We start from the raw sequence: 21739 nt of genomic DNA on the forward strand, positions 1-21739 counted from the left end.
CCTTTTGCTATTTTTAGGTTTTCATTTTTTGCACTTTTTCCGTTACCATGGAAACATTGCTGAAAATATCATGGTAAATGGTAAATGTTACTTTGCAAAACTCCACCCATCTTTGTGTATATAGTCTAATATAAATGTCAAGGCTGTATACCTGATTCAACAATTGCAGCCCCGCTCTACTTGAATTATACTCCATCTTTCTTAAGCTCAACTTCCTTTTTCCTTTTTTTTTCATACACATAAGTCTCCACAATTAAACTTACTTCAGCTTTGATATCTCCATTGGCGGGGGATCTGAATGACTATGTCCTTGTTAAACTTGTTGAACTCCCGAATGCATTTTTTATTATCCCCCGCCCAACGAAGTTGGCGGGGGATATACAAATGTGTTCCGTCCGTCCGTACGAATGGTTTCCAGAGCATAACTCTACAACCAGTAGAGATATTTCCACGAAACTTCATACACACATTGGTCTTATGGTCTAGTAGTGCCTTTTGCTATTTTTAGGTTTTAATTTTTTGCATTTTTCCCGTAACCATGGAAACATTGCTGAAAATATCATATTTTTGTACCAGGTTCGTTTCCGGAGCATTACTCTAAAACCAGAAGTGATATTTCCACGAAACTTCATAGACACATTGGTCTTATGGTCTAGTAGTGCCTTTTGCTATTTGAAAGTTTTCACTTTTTGTACTTTTTTCTGTAACCATGGAAACATTGCTGAAAATGGCAGATTTTTGTGTAAGAATCGTTTCCGGAGCACAACTCTAAAACCAGCAGAGATATTTCCATGAAACTTCATTGACACATTGTTCTTATGGTCTAGTAGTGCCTTTTGCTATTTTTAGGTTACATTTTTTGCACTTTTTCCATAACCATGGAAACATTGCTGAAAATATCATATTTTTGTACCAGGTTGGTTTTTGCATCATAACTGGAAAACAGGTTGAAATATATGCACGGAACTCCATAGGCACATTAATCTTATGGTCTAGTAGTGCCTTTTGCTATTTTAAGGTTTTCACTTTTTGTACTTTTTTCTGTAATCATGGAAACATTGCTGAAAATGGCAGACTTTTGTGTAAGAATCGTTTCCGGAGCACAACTCTAAAACCAGCAGAGATATTTCCATGAAACTTCATAGACACATTGTTCTTATGGTCTAGTAGTGCCTTTTGCTATTTTTAGGTTACATTTTTTGCACTTTTTCCGTAACCATGGAAACATTGCTGAAAATATCATATTTTTGTACCAGGTTGGTTTTTGCATCATAACTGGAAAAATAGGTTGAAATATATGCACGGAACTCCATAGGCACATTAATCTTATGGTCTAGTAGTGCCTTTTGCTATTTTAAGGTTTTCACTTTTTGTACTTTTTTCTGTAATCATGGAAACATTGCTGAAAATGGCAGACTTTTGTGTAAGAATCGTTTCCGGAGCACAACTCTAAAACCAGCAGAGATATTTCCATGAAACTTCATAGACACATTGTTCTTATGGTCTAGTAGTGCCTTTTGCTATTTTTAGGTTTTCACTTTTTGTGCTTTTTTCTGTAACCATAGAAACATTGCTGAAAATATCATATTTTTGAAGCAGGTTCATTTCCGGACCATAACTCTAAAACCAGCAGAGATATTTCCACTTCATAGACACATTCATTTTATGGTCTAGTAGTACCTTTTGCTATTTTTAGGTTTTCATTTTTTGCACTTTTTCCTGGGTTTTTTTCCATACACATACGTCTCCACAATCAAACTAAACTCAGCTTTGATATCTCCATTGGCGGGGGATCTGAATGACTATGTCCTTGTTGTATTATTTTCCTTGGTTACTGTTTATCCATCGATTTCGCCGTTGCAATGGCAGAGAAATAACATTTTGGAAGGATTTCACCCTAAAGACAAAATGTGGTTCTCCAAATGCAGATTACATTTTCATCTACTGTACCATAATTAAGTTACTTCACTCTGATGGATGAGAATTTATAGATTAAAACTTGAAATGGTTACGGTATATCACCGCAAATAAGACCATTACCTTTGTTGCATGTGCTTTAGTAAACGAAGCCATGAATAGATTATTTAAACTAGATTGCAATGCAATGTACATTGTCCTAACCAGGTATATTTCAACTTGATTCAAGAATCTGTATCGACCAGCACTAAGTCTCAGTCAATATGTATATTAATAATAATTAAGCGTCTTTTCTTTGGCGTCATGCGTCGTCGGCCGTAAACCTTCAAAACAGTGTAATTTCTCCTTCAAAGGTTTTGAAGATGTTTTTCGATGAGGCAGAATTAAGTCTAAATAATTATTTTTTCTTTGTTTCTGGCTTTCTGATTGGCCTATTCATTTTTTTCATCATTCCACGATGAAAACAAATCATCCGAGAATGGCGCGGAAACACGACGTTGTCGTGACGTCACAATAAAAACATTGACATTGTGTTTTGATCTTGAAAAAATGATCCCTTGGAAAGAAATCAATGGAATCGTACCTGTAATCGTATTTCATTTTATAAACTAGCATGGAAAATTAATTATAAGCATTGAAGTCACTGTTTTTTAATTTCATCGCGTAGCGGATTCTCACAAAAGTTTGCAAACAAAATTTCTTGCATACCCCGATGAAATTAAAAAATAGTGACTTCAATGCTCAAATGATTGACTTATTAAAGTGATTTTGTATGACTTATATTTATTGTACACTTGTACACCCGCCCGTTTAGATACATACACAAAATGCCTCGCGAGGAAAATGTATTTGACAATATACAAATCGGTATCTAGACAATAAAACATTACATATATCCATATTCATGTAAAACTCCACACTGAAGAAACCAATATTCACCAACAGCAGGGATGATAGAGTAAAGTCTTTGGCGGACAGACGATATTATAACATATTTTTAGCCCACCATCATCAGATGCCCTTCAAATCGCCTTTCGTCCGTGGTCCGTGGTCCGTCCGTCCTTCCGTACGTTAACAATTCTTGATATCGCTATTTATCAGAAAGTTCTGAAGAGATTTCATGTGCATGTTCCCCTAGGTCCCTTGTTTTACATATTGCATTTTGGGACCGATCGGTGAACAAGATGGCCGACAGGACGCCATCTTGGGTTTTGCCAATTGAAGTGTTCAGAAAGAACTGAAGAGAAATGTCTTAAATTTCATGTGCAGGTTCTCCTAGGGGTCTTCTTGTACATATTGCATTTTCAGTCTGATTTGTGAACAAGATGGCCGTCTGGGATTTTGATAATTGAAGTTTGCTACCGCTATTTCTCAGATAGTACTCGAGCGATTTGTCTCAAATTACATATTTAGGTCCCCCTAGGACCTTAGTTGTGCATATTGCATTTTGAGATCAATCGGTCAACAAGATGGTCGAAAGGCCGACATCTTGGATTTTTATAATTGAAATTTGTAACTGAGATATCTCTCTCAAATTTCGTCTTTAGTATGTAGAAAAGTTTGAAAAGCAGAGAAAAAATCAATCTTTCCATTGTCAGACGTAGATCATTCTTTGGTGGACGCTAAGATCCCTCTGGGATCTCTTGTTAATTGAACACCACTGATATGATTTCCTTGATGTATTCCAGTACATTCATACACCAAGGAAACAAAAAAAATACCAAATTATTGAACTCGTTTAGGAAACTTTTTATTGTAAGTCACTCGAGGAAGTTTCTCTAGACATTTTAGTGTTGCTAATTTTTGTCTTGGACTCCATTTATTTCTATTATGAGCAATTGTTGATACCCGGGTAGCAGAATACCTGGTCGCGCAAGAGTGTGCCATAATGATTACGTCCTTATATATATGATGGTCCACTTCATGCTGTGTTTATATAATTAGGATGACATTGGAGTTGCCGGGCAGGCACGGTCTATTCCAGGCGGTATTTAGGATGTCATTGGAGTTGCTGGGCAGTTACGATCCACCCCAGGCGCTATTTAATATGACATTGGAGTTGCCGGACAGTGGCGGTCCACCAATGCGGTATTTAGGATAACATTTGGAGTGTTGCCGGGCAGTGACGGTCCACTATCGTCCTATTAACAGCCAGGATCATGTAAGGACGTGCTAGGTTTGTTGGTGGAGGAAAGTCGGAGTACCCGGAAAAAATCACCGATAAGCGGTTTTTACCTGGCAACTGTCCCAAAGTACTCGGCAACTACTCCACAACACTCGGCCACCGCGACCCCACATTTATTAGGGCTTTCACCTATGGGTGAAAAGACCTATTATTTTTGTTCTGTTTTTATTATTCTGCACACAAAAAGTTGTATTCAAAAGATCTCCAATGAGTGTGTCTTCATATTGCATTAATTGTAGGGCATGAGTTGAAGGTGTGACAGCATCATTTTTATGTCGGTCAAAAATCCAATATGGCCGCCTATAACATCATTTCCGGTTGTAAGCTTATGTTTATGTCAATATCTCATTAACGACTTGTTAAAAATCTTCTCAAGTTCCAGAAAGCCAAGAGACCTAAACATATCTGTTGTATGCTGACATAAAAGTATACAAATTTTGTTAATGTGAATGACCTTGACCTTTATCCAATGTCACATGGGCCAAAATTTTCAAAAAACTTCTTTTGAAGTTCTAGAAGGCCTAACATTAGGCATGTAGTATGCCTACTTAGTTTGTTAATATAATAGACCTTGGCCTGTATTCAAGGTCTCAGATTTTTGTTTAAAAAATATCAGGTTTTCATTCCTAATATATTCGAGAAGTCATTTGAAGATTTTGATCCAGGCTGTTAATAGGACGATAAACTAATAAAACCAAATAACCCTAATAGCTACTATTGGTTAGAGATTCGTGTCAGGTCCCTGTGCTTGAAATTCATGTTCTACAATATGGTTACACGTTCATTTGCATATCTCTGATTATTTCGGAGATCCTTTGTATACAACTTTTTGTGCAGAAGCAAAATATTTCATCATGGATAGGCAAAAAGCCCTTAATATAGATCTCCTTCAAACGGCCAAACTACATGATAAATAACATTGATTTTTTTCCGGACAAATTGATTTATTTAAAAATAATTATACTTCAAATTGTTATTAAAATTGGAAGCACATCACTTTAACTTTCAGATATGTGCTGTTTTATTATCAAATAATCTAGCCCTACTAAGATCGGCTGCTTCCTGTTAAATCCGTAGATATATAGTCATTCCTCAATTTTGTAAAACAATGGGGTTTTCGTGTGATTATGATTGAATAAATAATATGTTCTTATACTTAGTTGAAGTAATGTAAGCTACAAACTCATACACGAATAAACTAACTGTGGACGAAGCACACTTTAATATTTGCTCTGAGAGACTAGACATAAAGTGTAAGTTTGCATTTTTTTCTCAAAACTAGTCTTCGTTTCATGTTCAGTGTTCCAAAAAGTATATACGCATTTCAGATGATTAAAATGCCTTCCTTTATACTATATTTGCATCATATAATCTACAGTCGCCATTTTCCTGACAAGGTCAAAAAGGACTTGATATGTATGCCTAAGTTGTAAAGTCGAATTCGGTCAAATCCATATACTTATAGGACTTTTTGGGACAAAATATGCAGATTTCTGGAAATGCACTTATTTGTAAAAAAAAATTAACAACCCGATATTCGAACTATGTTCAGATGACATCATAACATTGCATATGTATATTAGTATCAATTAGGGGACGTCCCATGTATATCACATTTGCATAATCTACTGCCGCCATTTCCCTTACAAGACCAAAAAGAAATCGACGTGTATGCCTTTGTGAAGTCGAATCCGGACAAACCAGTGCTCATAGTACATGCTATAAATACTAGTAAACATAATGGCATGGTTATTCGGTGACAGAAATTTGCACTGAATTCTGTGAAATTGCAATTCTGAAATGTACATATTTTTTTGCATATTTTGCTAAAATTGACTTCAACAACACAACAATCTAGGAGTCTAAAGTAGTAGCTGAGGTTAGGCGGACATAAACACTTGATACTAACTAAGTTATGTTCAAGTACACCTGAGCAGTGATAGGCATACAAAAAATCACTAGTTTAAACAGGGTCTTCATCATTGGGCATACCGAATCTTGGAAGACATACTCCATAGGCTCTCCAAAGTTTACATTCCTAAGCATTATATACAGGTGCGGTCTTAAACCAAGGTATTGGACATATATGTTAATACGATACAGTACTTCCCATTTACGGAAAGTACTGAATTGGAAGGTCATAAAGGTCGCACCTTGTCAGTAACGAAGTCGAGGCTATGATTTATTGATATACATGTAGACACAAGCTAGAGAAATAAGGTCTTTGGTATACGTTTTGGTTATACACAGTAGAAATGGTCAGCAATGTCATTGACAAAACTGTACAACTATTGAACCGTAGTTTGAATCGTGATGGTTGACCCTACCATCACCTGTAGGTTCTCTAACTCTTCCGGAGTGTGTGGTCCGTCAAATTATCTAACGCTGTCTAAACTATTTGTTCGCATATAATTCAGTTTACTCTTTGCGGCAAGGTATGGATTGTGACGTCATTTATTTGTTTGCAAGCATTACGTCGTTTTCTATAAAATACATGCCGTTTTGCATGAAAACAATTACGTCACAGTCGATACCTACCAACAAGAGCTGATAACTTTGTGATATACAATACAGAATACGATATATGGTGTGTTTTTTTTTCAAAAGTTAGCTCTAGTGTCCTTCACGTGTTCATAGACATAACGTTTATCATTTGAAAAAAAAGAAATCAATTTGATACTAAGGACAGTTTCGTGTTCTAGATTTTTTTGACATTAACTTTCTTTTAAAGCTTCTTCCGTTTACAATTAGTATGCAATCTGTGTAAATCTCCTGGGTAACTGATTCGTAACCATCCTGACATTGGGGACAGTTAAGCGTCCCAGAAGTGTGACGATTTACGGTCGGACCCTGTCAGGTGTGTCAGCAAGGTCGATCTGTCACCTGTACAGCACTGTGCTGACAAACGATGATGGGCAATCATCTTAATTACCTGGCACAGGTAAAAACCATACAGGTGTGGGATGAGCACCAGACCACGGGCCTATGGATTGCATAATTTGGATATATTTTAACAAGGATTTAAACGAAAATCATCTTTGATTGGTGAGAAAAAATATTTGTATCGACTTCATTACATAGTTGAATTTAAGTATTATTTTCTGAAATGCTCGTCCATTTGTAATTATGTGCAGTAGAATTTAAATGTTCTTTCGCATGCATTTCCGCAATAGGATTTGCAGTTTCAGAGAACTATTTAAAGTTTACTGGCCTATGATTTCATGTATATTTTGAAATTATTTTACTATGTAAAACGTTAAGATGTTCTTACACCTTTTGTATTCCATATTTTTATCGCTTTTCAGAGGTAAGCTAATTTTATCCACAAATTTACTGATGATGATATTAAGAGAATTTTGATCTACAGGAAAATAATACCATATTCCGATAAGTGTTACCCATTTTTAGTACAGTGTTTGCATATGTATATGTATATATTCTCACTTTCCATTTTGTCACCTTACAAACTACGCAACAACTTATTTATTTTGTTAGCATTTTGTTTTCATTCTGTCTGGTCCTTTCTATATAAATATATCTGCGATTTTTGAGTGCATTGTCTCCCCTTTAAAACAATTTGCGTTTTTCTTTATGCGACTAATTATCGTTGTATCGATAATTTTGTGAGCGTTATTAGTTTTTGTGTGCCGATTTGTGTAGACTTTGTTACCGGTAGTAAACTTCCCGTTTTTTCGACTATAATGAATCAATGTCCATTTGAATAGTGTATGACTTAGAATGATGCGTGAGCATAAACACGATATGATGTGATTTATAATGAAATGTATCTTTTTCAAAGATAATTATTTCTATTGTATAACAAAATCAGTACAGATGATCGTTTCTTTTCATAATATCATTTACATGACAAATTGGCTGATGGAATTCTAGAATTAAGAATGAGTTGCAGCTGATTAACTTTTAGAAAACTCGAGAGACAAACTTAGGACAAAACACAATCAAAGAAAGATTTACGATACCGGGTGCAACCCTGGTACCGGATGCTATAAATAAATAACAAAACACCTCATAATATCATTTACATGACAAATTGGCTGATGGAATTCTAGAATTAAGAATGAGTTGCAGCTGATAAACGTTTAGAAAACGCGAGAGACAAACTTAGGACAAAACACAAGCAAAGAAAGATTTACGATACCGGGTGCAACCCTGGTACCAGGTGCTATATATAAATAACAAAACACCTATCAGTTTTTTTTTCAAAAGAGTATAGTTCATGATATAATTTAAAATTCTTCATATATAATCATTTACTTTCGAAGTTTTGGAAGAACTATATAATTGTGTAAGGTCTCACTATGTGTTTGTCATATCATGGCCTATTTACTTTGCTCTCACTCTATACAAGATGCATTATGGCAATCGTGTCAAAATGCCCAGGCAAACGTTTGAAAAACATCCGCCAGTTCACTTTGACTTCTGCTTTGAAAATGGTGGCATTAAAACGTAGACAATGTTGGGTCGTTATTGGCTAGAGCTCGAGTGCTGCGACTTGAAGCGGGGTTAGGTGTGTCAAATTTCCTTTATTTATGTAAAACCATCTTGATTTGCTTGATATTTTGTTTTAAAAGAAAATGTGTCATATTAAAGTCCAAACAAGAAAATCATTTTACTGATATAGGAGTTTTAGTCAATTAAGTTTTACTTAATCAAACCGGGTAAAGAAGGAAACGGCTAATTCAAATGTTTAATCTTTATTACAGTAGCTGTGGCGTACAATCAAAACGCGTTCCCTCTTTTTCGTACTGATTTTGCATGTGAATTACGGTTCAAATACGTTTTGATGCATCGATATTCAATGTTTTGTTAACCTCCGTTGCTAGTTGCCGGAGTCTCGGGGGTCGGTGTAATGGTATTTTCGCTGTTCTAAATAAACTTAACGTGCGTATAGCAATATAAAGCGTGTCATATACACCATCTTAGTTTGTTCGTCTTTTCGAAAGCCCAGGAGGTTTGCTTTACAATCAGAAGAAAATCTTAACCACATATAAATAAAATACAAAATATCGTACGACTATAGTGTTTTGCCTGTAGACGATGAGAGTTAGGGTTTAGACCATAGACAACAGATATGGCCAGAGATTCTCCATCAATCAGGCCGTGACACATTCTGTCCACCACATGGTAGAGACATGTTCTACTAACACATGTAAGGCGGAAATAATGGAGATGTAATACACATCTAACACGGAAACAGACATACGTATTTTCTGTGTGGAACCATACACTATAATCATGATAACTTGGGCCATTCTAAATGTATGGAAGCAGACATACATATTGTCTGTGTGGAACCATACACTGTGGTCATGATAGCTTGGGCCATTCTTAATGTATGGAAGCAGACGTACATATTGTCTGTGTGGAACCATACACTATAATAATGATATCTGAGGTCATTCTAAATGTATGGAACCATACACAATAGCCTTGATATCTGAGGTCATTCCAAATGTATGGAACATAAGCAATATCTATGCGGCCACACTCAGTTTTCGTTAATTCCATTTTCGGGTTTGTACTAGTTATGCATTGAAGGTTTGCATTAATATCCAATTTCAATGGTAACTTTCAGTATAACGATAATGTAATATCAATTTTTCATTTTGTATTCTTTATGGATTTGGAATCATGTTTGAGAAAGAGGTCTTTCATATCCTTGAAATGCACACATATAAATACATCTTATATAGAATAAAATTGATTTAATTTATCTGAGATATTGCTGTTTCAACTTTTCGTACAGACTTACGAATCAGTTTTAAACTGTATTGATGTTACTTGCAAGTTATTTCAACATTTGGTATATCTGTTGGCTTTGCGTTTTGTTCCTTTTTTTCGTTGTCGCAATAATACCATTACAGTGTAAAATATGGGTGAAATATGTTTGTGTAGAACGAATATTTATCGGAAATACACGGGAACAATCGGTAAAGGCCTGTATAAGTAGGCGAGCATTGCCCCCTTATAGTGTAGATTCAGATTTGAATATGGACCACAGAATGCTATTGGACTTTGGTAAACATTATAAAAACCATAGGGATAAATTCCAAGTGAAGGTTGAACAAAATCAATTTAGATAACATGCAGATTTGTCAAAGGTCAGAAAGACTATGAAGATGATATCTATATGGGAGCTTTGGTAAAAGTTAGACAAATTTTGAGGATAACATCGAAAGGAAAGCTATGAAGGGACCATCTTTCGTTTGAAATTATTTCAAGATGCCGAAATAATACTAAATGAGGTTTTCTAAGCAATGAAAAGATTAATCTTTACATTAACATTACAGTGACCTATTAAAGTTAAATAAAACTTTCTGAAAGAACTTATTTCTCAAAATGAATTAAATCGACCCTCATATTAAAACAGTCCATGATCTCTTCTAACTATGGTTATATAACCGATATACATAAAAGAAATTTAAAGTATAGAACGTCAACACTTTCGCGTGGTTTACACCAAAACGATACAAAGTGGGGGTTTATCTAAACGGCAATCCTCATTTTTAATGATGACAATTGTCAGTCCCAGTTGTGCACACATGCCTATATAGTTTACGGATGGAAATTGCGGAAATAACTCCCCGCGAAAATGTTCACGTTTGCAGAAAGCGATTCAAATCATTTTATTACATCAAGTATTTTTTAATTCCATTTGCACAAATGTTAGAAGACTTTACAAAAAATCTCACTCCATCTTGTTTATACTTGACACTAATTTTGTAAATTATAGTACAGAAAAGGAAATAAAATAAAATAAAGTTTATAGGCCTATCAAAATAAACATATATGTGTGTCTACCGTAGTGTAGACTTAAAGCATCATAAATTATTTTGTTTAATTGAAAACATTTATCAACACTTTCGAAATTAATCTCTGTTATTAATTACATAGAAGTTTATTTGTTACCTTTTGACTGTGAATGTCCATTTAAGGTAGTATAACTGCATTCTTCTCATGACTATTATATTTCTTGGGAACATTTACATCCAGTTCACTTTCTCATCGTATGCTATTAAAGATGAGTTTCATTCTCCGTAAACATATCTATTTTTTTGTATTTTTCATATTTGTTTTTGTTATATAAGCTATGAGGTTAGTGTTATAATACCAAATATCAAGCATCTCGCTGTAAAAGTTATTAGAGATATATCTCTGACTTAGTTCAAACCCATAATAAATACAAAAAGGAGGTAAATTAATAGTTAATTTTATGCTGCAATGTTATACAAACCGGAAAAAAATAAATTGCTGAAAGCATTAAATTGGGAGCAATTACACATGAATAAATATACAAACACAATTTATAGATATTATTGTAGTAAATTGTACAAACAAATATTTCGGTAGTTTTATATACAATATGTAACATTAAAACTCAAATTGTACACAGTTTTCCAGGTATATGTGCTAATACATTACACACACGTCAGTTCCCATACACCGTCCATGTGCGTTCATCTAAAGGCAACGTCAATATTATATGCTGTGCCCAGCTACTGGTACTGCTATGCATCATGTCACTCCAGTACGCAATTAACTAAAGAACGAATATACCTACCTGGCCTACTACACCTGTCGTAGTATAGCACTGCCTCCGAAAATCACTCGGGCACAGTTTTCTATACGTTTTGGTAGGTTTCCAATTATCTTATGCGTATACATGCATTTACATATTATTTTTGTCCAGAACAAACTACCATTCTTAATCTCTATCGTACCGCTCACAAGACGTCAAATTCACAATTTGTGGACTTGCCGTATAGATTCTCTTCAGAAAGACCTTCATATGTATTATGTTAAAAAAATAATGCCTTGATGAGAATTTGATATTTTTTGTGGTTCAGTTTCATTGCCTAGTAGGTAAGCGATATCAAACAAGTACGATAAAATGCAAACAAACGTTTTATAATGGTTTGCATAATCATTTCTTTGCTCCATTAGAAGTAATAGACATCAATGACACCTTTTTCTGTCTATAAGTCTTTTGAGCTACAGTATTGCAGCTTAATTAACTACAGTACACTGGGCATAGCATTTTTCATCAAGATTTTTCTCAATCAGTATGACTAAGAGACAATCTATCAATTAATCATTGGAATTAACTCCTACGTTTTCATTATTTTTTTGTCATTAATTGTTAGAGTAACGTTTGTTCTGACCAGATCATCATCAGATTTCTAGTCAGGTGACACTATTTTATCACGTTTGTATTGACATAATTAGGTCAAGGTGTGATAGATTCACTAATTAATTAATTGGTCATTGTCCCTTCATCAAAGAAAACGTCAATCAAGGTATTAACAAATTAATTAAATAAGTGATGCGGAGAAAACAACATATCCAAGATCTAGATTCATTTTCTTCACTTTAAAACATTTGTACAATGTTAAACGTACTTATTTTATCGCAACCGAATTTTAGCAAACGTGAAGAAATGTTAATTATGATTATGATTAGCACGGATATAAATCAACGCATTGAAACGTGTGGTTTATAACAAAGAACGTGTGTGTTTAAGATGATACCGGTAATACCCCTTTACAAAAGTTATCGCTGTATACGATCAAATAAGTAGGGTTACAGTTACCATGACTACCTATCAATTTTCAAATTATTAAACAATACAAATAATAATAGCCCAACACATTACTGTGATAAATATCATGATGAAATATCATATTAAACACACACGTTCTTTGTTATAAACCACACGGCCAGTACATAATACGATACCAGAAAACACGGGAAACAATGACGCAGATTAAATCCTATGCTAATAATATAATTTGAACTATGTATTGTTTTTTTTTCTGGCAATATGCCGCACACTACAAATATCTATACCGCAACTAATGTAGGCACTAGGTATTTGTTCTTTTCAAAAACGAACAGAGAATCATATTAGTTATTATCATAATAATTATAATAATCATATTTGAAAAGGAAAAGAAGAAATATTTCCGAAACGAACATTTCTACTTTTCAGATAAATGTATGATGTCTATTGGCTTTGTTGTCCCCACGGTGGAATGGCGGTTTTCCCTTGTGGTTTTCCTCCACCATTAGACAACAACAAATGTCAGTGCATTCTTGGGGGGCTGGGTGTATATGGTAATAGTTAAATTAATTGTGTATGGTTGCATGTGCATGTTTGTTTATAAATTGTAGTTAGTTTGTGTTGGTAGAGTTGGTTGTTGGATGCCATAAACACTAAACCCAGTAATCCCTTGTGGAGTGTATCTGACTTCGTTGTGGGTGCTCCGAAAAATAAAAGGAAGAATTTACGTTGTTACATACATACATACATGACGGCTAGCAGAAAACGAGTGGGCCCATTTACCATCGTCGGTTACCCACGTGATCATCCTACACCGGGACTGATAAATGGAGTTTGTGGAGACATTGTGGCATCCGAAGGCGCATTTTCTCAGTAACGAGTGACCACAACTATCTCTCAAACGACAAGAGGCGAGCCTGGCCTTATTGGAAACACATAAATAATCAATCGGAACAGGGAACATCAGGGGCCTAGCCACGAGGTTTGGGTCACCTGGCCGTTCTATACCACGCGCCATAATACTGCGGGGTCATTCATCAAGATAGAAAGTGGGGGCTGAGGTGTCCAAGTGGACAGAAAGTACAAATGTGTGGTGAGCTAGGCCATGATGGGCCTGGAGCTATTATACTACCAATGTCTCATTAATTCTAATGATAATGTGTGTAAAGTCGTGTAAAGAGACAGCTATGTGCAATCTATCCATAACATGGAACTACACAAAGTGGTAGTGCGGTTTACTTAAGATTTTCTGTCTGGATGGGCATATTATTCCTACTGAAGAAATTAATAATATTGATGTCTAGAACGGATTAATGAACACGAAACATTATCTTTCGCATAAGATGCCTAGCTTGTTGTTGTTGTTGTTGTTAGAAAGACATATGCGAGCTTCCAATTAGTTCCCCTATAGTTTTACAAGGTTAATTTCACAGTTAACTTTAAGTTAAAGCCTAGCTTTCGGATACATACGTAGCTTTTCATCTGAATCTAGTTCCAAATGCCTGAAAGATTCAAGAGAGATTATCAATATTAGTCGTTATAAACACATTTTTTGTGACCATGTTTGAAATGGTATTACTCGAAAGCTATGTGTTTATAAGGCAAACTAAGAATTTCTGTTAATTCTTGAGTTTTAGAATGAAGAATGAAAGTTCTGGATGAAGGTTTTGATTTAGACGCAAACAAGACTTTTGGTGTAGATGCAAACAAGAAAAAAATTGATGTAGATGCAAACAAGAGAAGTAAAATATGATAATGAATGCTATCCTAGATGTATGTCGGTGATTTTGTTTGTGGTACTGATATAAAACATAAAACTCAAAACATTGCTCAGGTTCAACAGATTGTCAATAACCGCTTGCTTCGGTAAACCCATCCTCGATTTTCAGGGATTACGATCACTTATACCAAATATGATCGTAACCCCAGGGAATCTACATGTAGGATGCGTTAAACCACACTAATATTAATAGCGTACATTCCGGTCACAACACATTAACTATATCAAGTTTGCAAACAATACAGTTATGGATATTCGTACAAATGTATTAATGCATGTTTGTTTTATATTTAATACTCCTTTTATTCAGATGTATTTCAAATACATATTTATCTTAGCATATATAACCTGCAAATGGTGAACATTTTCGTCATTCTGATATTATTATTTCTATGACTGCTTATGTATATACACTATGTAACGTGTGCATGTGCGTGTCTGTATGTGCATGACTGTATGCATGTAATAAATATGTGAGTGGCAATTATTTCTTTCTTTAATATTATTATTAATTTTTGTATACATGAAGAAATAAAGGAAACGATGATAATAATAATAATGGAAATTTAAGTCGATTTCCATTCCAAAATTTATGACTTTATGAACATGTCACTAACATTTATATGGTAGGTATAATTAACATGTAAGGGATTACTAGCTTGTCAGTAACGACTTCTACTATATAGGCTCCTTATACATCTTAACCCTTTACCATTACTTTGCTTTTCGTAATTTTGGATTGTGGATTTTGAAGTCGATAGTCTTTTTATTATGGTAGACTAGAAAAGTCTCTCGCATTTACGATGTGTAGAGCAAGATATACGATTGTAAATCTCGATACATATTTATGCTGAACATCTAGTTCTACATAATATCTGGGTTGAACCCATAAAGAGGATACCTTTCCTTATCTTATGAACACATTTAACGGCATTTTGTGCTATGTTTTGTCACCAAAATATGTTATTTCATATGCTGAAAATTTGGTTTATAATTCTTTAGAAATATTATTCTTGTAGTATTATATAAGTAAACTTATGTTCCTATTAATTTGCCAAGGAAGACAAAAACTGCAATATATTTTCATAATATACACTAATTTATTAAAGATGGACAATGTCATAACAATCAACGCGAACGAACAATCTCAAAAATAAAATTGTAATCCTGTGTCTATGAATGGACAGATTGTTCCAACTTAGGTAATTAATGAGCATGACGTCCAGAACGGATTAATGAACAAAAACATTATCAGTCGCTTAAAATGCATAGCTTGTTGTTGTTGTAAGAAATTAATCAGGAACATTAATAGCGTATAAATCAACGTTAAATGACTGTTGTTAAAATTACAGCTACATAATAGTGGCATTAATATGTTTTTACGTACAATGAAGGTATGTCAACATCATTAGATTTCGTGCTATGGCGGACAAAGACGGACAATATCCTTGTATTTTCATTACAGAGCCTATCCAATAGCGACTTCCTACGACAAGCGGCAGAATTATATGTAAAGAATGGGAAAATGAAATAAAATCGTCTTCAAAATGCATTTTGTTTGAAAAATCATTTGACATAATCGATAGATTTTTCTAATCGAATGCAATTAAAAAATATATACCGTCACATTATATATAACTTAAAACACATGTACTAGTTTTGAAACATGTAGATGTAATGACACAGATAGAAAAAAACGCAATAAAAACTAGAGAAGTTGTTCAACATTGAAGGTGTACTCTATTTTGTACTTAAATGTGATACAAGTTAAGAAAACGACTTGCGTGTATTGAGAAATATTAAGTAAGACCTAGCATCTTTAAATGTTTAGAAATAAGAAAAGCATGGATACAGTTTTTGAGATCCGGCCTTCGGCTGCCACTTGCCGAAGGGTAAACTGCGCTCCATTGTGCTGTATAGTTTAATATTTGTCTATTTTGTCCCGCATTACCGTTCGTATCGTATAATGTTATCGTGTTCGTTTTGTATGTCTTGATAAAGGGAAGATCGCCTCGGAAATTTGACAATTTAGTTTTGTCCATACGGTTGGAATTACTTCCTTGTCCCAGAAATAAGAAAAGAAAACTTATTTTTTTTTAAATGTATGCGTGTCTTGATAAAGGGTCAGAAATATATTTTGTCTTCACGGTTTGGATTACCTCCTTGCTCCATAACGAACTACTTTTTCAGTAATATACATGGTGCGTATTGTAAACGTGTAAATTTACGCGTAATGTACATGGTGCATATTTGATGTAACAGTCGTTATAGTAATAAAGTATTGCTCATAACCCTGTTTTGGTTCTTTATAAAATGCTCTTACTTGAAACTTAAAAAATAGTTTGTTGACTGAATTGTATTTTCATAGAAGTGGACAACGCGTTCAGGAAGATAGTAAGCACTAAAACAGAGTTATAACAATACTTTTCAGTTTTAAAGTGCCATTTATCATTTCAGCCATTTTAATGACTATTATTTCTGTGTTTTCATTTATTTGTTGAACATGTAATGTTTCAATATCATGTCCTGAAAAATAAAAAAAAATGAATAAATATGCAAATTGACTAAGTTAGCTAATTATATGTCAGATAAGCCATTAATTAAATCTAAATATTATGTTTTTTCTCGTTGTAACAGGATATTCTTTTTACAGGTGAATAGTGATCCAGTCAGAACTCACTGAGGAAGCACTGTGGTTGGTGGCTTTTAACAATGTAGACTCTCCCCTATGCACAATTGAATATCTGTGTTGAAATATCTGGTTTCTTATGGTAGACATTACTTCATTTTAAAATTTTACGTGAATCACAGCATTTATCAGCCAGTTTGTATACTTTACCTGCGTGGTAACCAGTCAGTGTAATGTTTTGTGATAGTTTTATAATTTTTCGGTTGTAGATTACAAGACTAGCCTTTAAGTATGGGGAACGCTATGCTTTGGATCGTCATTCTGTCATTGTATACAACACATTTAGGTAAGTAAATAATACTTATATTTAATTCTGATATATATTCCTTTTATGGCCTAAATTAATCTTAATTCAAAGAGATGATTTGAGATGGTGATGGATTTTGAAAACATTCAGATTATTAATTGCCAAGTTTACCTTCTTATGGTTAAACTCTTTTATCAATTAGAATACAGTCGTTCTTCAGTTATAATAGGATCATTAAGAGCAGAATAATTTTGTGAAATATGTGAAATATAATGGTATTTTAGTTCGCCTCTAACATCATTTCATCAATAATTGTTATTTTGTTTGTTGATCACTGAACACATTAGTATTCCATCTTATTCTTATTTCCACACAACTACAAACGTACATTGTGTTTGGCGTTTTGCGTACATTGCATATCCCATTTCACATAAAGAAATAATTTTAAAATTAGTCCTATTTTTATTACACAATATCCAATGAAAGCAGTAGCTTATTTGTGTATCATGAGTATGAAATGGTGTCTTTTAATTTCAGTGAAATGCGATTGTGGAGGGAAGGCAGATATAATTTTTGCGGTTCCAGGAAATCTCGAAATTCCGGGAGAAGAATTTTTCCCGTTTGAACGGTTTTTAGTTATGTTAGTGGACCATTTCGTTTTAAGTGCTGACGATATCAATGTTGGCCTTGTTCTCTATGGAAACGAACCGATCGCAGTATCGTACCCTCAACCCTTTAGGGACCAGGCGGCTACCAATGCCAGAATAACATTGATGTCACAACGAAGTTTATACGTAAACAAAATGTATGGAAGGTCTGACGTCACAGCAGCCATTACGTTGATGCGTCACATGTTCCAAAACCCAGCAGGGTTTCCATTGGTTAATCCTAGACCAGGAGTGAAGAAAATTGGAGTGTTATTTACATATGGACGACTGGATGCGGAGGAAAGTCAGGCGGCGGTAAACGCAACATATGGCATCAAAAGTGATGACGTCACGATGTATGTGATTGGCCGCGCTCCGATTGGACCAGAGTTTATGGAGTTTGGATCCGATCCATGTAAGCTGTTTTCTATGGGGAGCTTTATTGATGGACTTCCGAGTTTGTTACCTTACCTAGGGAGCAGTATCTGTACAGGTAAGCAACCAATCGTGAAGAAGGGAAATCAATAAGAATTCCTCTATCACTCAATGATTAAATTTCATTCATAGACATGTTTTCTTTAATAAGAAGGTTTTCTTAGGGGGCTTGATGTATCTCTATGTTTATATTCGATATTTCTTTCCAAATAATCATTTTCTTTACAGTCATTGTGGATATTTGATGGTTTGGAGTGTTTTAGAATTGCACTTTGGTTGAATGTATTCTGTAATAGTTAATTTTGTCATAGTTTCGTAGTTGTCATTGAATTGCTTGTGGGTATAATGATTGTTTTGCTTTCAAAACGATAATACCTAGTTATTACTCAATGCAACATTTATTTAACAAGCGATATGTGTTCGCGTTTCAGCATTACAGCCGTCCATCAATGTGACAGAGCAAAACTGCTTCCCAAGTGAGTATTTTATACAATCATATGGATTTATTTTTTATGGAGCCCCGTTTTTAGAATTTATCTGAAAAATGTGATATTAATAAAATGGTATTATATTTAAAATTATGATAAAACAAATGTAATTATATCTGTAATTAATTAATGATTTTATTTCAGTGATGCGTGTATCTTAATCATAAGCATCATAAGTATCTTCTGACATCTTAGATTATATTTAGTGATACACACATGCGAATAAATGATAAATAAAAATTCAGGGGCATTCACCGACATCATTAATTCTTCGATATTTTGTGAAAACGACTTCTCCTGTCTTAGAGGTGTCACTAATATTTGCAACTTTGTACAAAGATATCCACAAAATATTGTTCTTATAACTGATATTACAACTTAGATCAATGCAACGTGCCTTGATCATCATTATCCCAAATATGGTTTTGGTTTAAATCCTCTATTGCTTGTCCTTCATTTTGGGTTCGAGTGATCCCGTACGAAATGATGAGTAATCATTTCTGTATGTGATAGGCCATGGTTTGTGATATAGTTTCGTTTCCCCTCACAGAATTTTGGCAGCCTGATCCTAATCCGCCAGTGGTATGCCCCTCCCTGAACGCCATGTTCCAGGATCCCTACAACTGCGCCTACTACTACAAATGTTTCCAGAATATCCCCATCAGAGAGGCCTGCCCAGACAACATGCTGTTCGACAACAACATCAAGACGTGTAACCTGAAAGAGTCAGTCGGCTGCTTCACCCAGGTCCAGTGTCCGCAGCCTGTAGGGCTCTTCAAACATCCATTCGATTGTACCAAGTTCGTGAACTGTTTTGACAACATCCCATACATACAGAAATGTAACGCCATGTTGTACTTTGATGAAGATGAGAAACGGTGTCGGGACAGGGCAATGGTCAGATGTCCGGTTCATTAAACAACGTGACTGTTGATAAATGCGAAAGTGACTTGGGCCCAATGTTGAAACAGTGATTGGTGAAATTTTCTTTTTCTCGTTTACTGCAAAACCTATAATTATATATTGTCTAATACGTACAAGTAGTTCTATGATTAGCCATAATATACTTTGAACACCTGGCTGGGTCCTTGATATAAATGTGAACAGTACTGAGTATAACCTGTCATACGTACTGTTAGATGATAATTTGGATGTGTTAATAATGATAAATTTCAAATTATGTCTTTTAATTTAACTTTACTTCATTTTTCAATCTACAGAAGTCCTGGTCACAGTAAAAAGTGTGTGAACAGTCAAAGGCGAGGTACAAACTTATGTGTGAACTGTTGGACAATTTTGTGTGGACGGTTGGGCACATTATTAAATGGCATTATTTGGGCAAATGTTAATAGGTGTTACCTGCCCTCGTATGATAATATAATGTGTAGGTCTGTATATTCATGGCTTATTTCCTTATAATGCCAGATGATATGTTTTAATCGTATCAGTTATTCTGACCATAAATAGAACATCGTTCTATTAACAACATCGTATTACCCTAAACCTGATGACAGATAACTTTAATCTAATGCAACACGTCGACTAAAATGTATTTCACGTAATTTACTATGCACAAACCAAGTGAACTAATCTAGAATTTCTATGAACCTCTTTTCGCATTTAATCGTCAAAATTGAAGAAATGTAGGTCTGCAAAATGGATATTTTTCCTTTTTTCAGATTTAATTACTTAATCTTATTTTCATCTACAAAATACGAAATAATTTATTTACAGTAGTTTATCGGGGAAATTTCAAGACTTATTTTCTATCATCACCGTTTTGTATGAGCTACCTTTCTCGTCATCCTCTTGTATTAATGATAACATCTGCCAAATAAAGTCATAATTTTATATGGCTCTAACAAATAAAAAGATACTTGATATACAAATCATTTTATCAAATGTATTTTTTCGCTCTCCTTCCTTTTATATGTAAATTTTGGTACGAGAAAATAAACAGTTATACGAAAATCAACTGTTGATTATATTTTTGATTTCTTGTGTATAAATGTTTGATTTGTTGATTGATGGGGCTTAAGGTCCTTGGCTCGAGTATAACCTTATATACATTATGTAAGATGCATACTAATTATATTCCTTGATTGGAAACTGGTGAAACTAATCTACTGATTCAGAATAAGATACACTTAATTTTCATCAACTATTAGCCACTTTTGATGATTTTTTTGCTGAGTAGCAGGTATTGTCCACTGAAAACCATGCAACATATTCAATCATTCAGTCAACACTAGTGAATAGTAACAACTTAATTCATCCAATGATGAACATATACATCTATACTAAATAAAAAAATCGATTTAATATTCACTTTTTATCGCACTCCGCTATATATACACTAACGGAAAGATATAGCACTGGCCTAAAGACAATTAGGAACTTTGAGTTAATAGCTCATGCTACGAATTGGAAATCATGAAAAATTCCGACGCCATCACTCATCCCTGTCAACAGTGGATTGTTCTGTAAGCCACGATTGGAATATAACACGTCATTCAAATATTGATGACGTCAACAATTTCTGACGTGACACTTATAAAAAATAAGTTAGGATAAAGGTTGAAAATCCCGATCAATCGGAATGAGATAAATGAAATATTAATATATTTATTCCCGCACATTAAGACAATGGCGAGAGTAGTTACACGACATCTTATGGAAGAAATGTACAAAGTTGCTACTCTCTTAAAAATTGTAAACTTTTCTCGCTCTTTGAAGGCAATACCATATATATTCATATATGATCTAACAC

At 34.3% G+C, this 21739-nt stretch overlaps 1 protein-coding gene across 3 annotated transcripts; it reads left to right on the forward strand.

Moving 5' to 3' along the window:
- The first annotated feature begins 7049 nt into the window (after positions 1–7049).
- LOC138331380 (matrilin-2-like) lies at positions 7050–20934 on the forward strand. Of its 3 annotated transcripts, none has more exons than XM_069278957.1 (5): positions 7050–7147; positions 17362–17438; positions 17937–18539; positions 18913–18957; positions 19520–20934. In XM_069278957.1, exons 2-5 carry the CDS (start codon positions 17384–17386, stop codon positions 19885–19887), a joined length of 1071 nt encoding a protein of 356 aa, XP_069135058.1. In that variant the 5' UTR covers positions 7050–7147; positions 17362–17383; the 3' UTR covers positions 19888–20934. The 3 variants fall into 3 exon arrangements, with proteins under 3 accessions (XP_069135058.1, XP_069135059.1, XP_069135057.1); XM_069278958.1 differs by lacking the exon at positions 7050–7147 and adding an exon at positions 17072–17234; XM_069278956.1 differs by lacking the exon at positions 7050–7147 and having other exon boundaries at positions 17244–17438.
- Positions 20935–21739: the final 805 nt, after the last annotated feature.

Source organism: Argopecten irradians, chromosome 9, assembly GCF_041381155.1.
Source record: "Argopecten irradians isolate NY chromosome 9, Ai_NY, whole genome shotgun sequence".
In the NCBI taxonomy this organism is placed as follows: domain Eukaryota; kingdom Metazoa; phylum Mollusca; class Bivalvia; order Pectinida; family Pectinidae; genus Argopecten; species Argopecten irradians.

What these genes read in the sequence shown, in the direction of transcription:
- LOC138331380 (XM_069278957.1), top strand. Translation starts at nt 17,384, where the DNA reads ATGGGGAACGCTATGCTTTGGATCGTCATTCTGTCATTGTATACAACA. An exon ending in AGGGAGCAGTATCTGTACAG is followed by an intron (nt 18,540 to 18,912) that starts GTAAGCAACCAA and finishes TTCGCGTTTCAG; the next exon opens with CATTACAGCCGTCCATCAAT. An exon ending in AGAGCAAAACTGCTTCCCAA is followed by an intron (nt 18,958 to 19,519) that starts GTGAGTATTTTA and finishes TTCCCCTCACAG; the next exon opens with AATTTTGGCAGCCTGATCCT.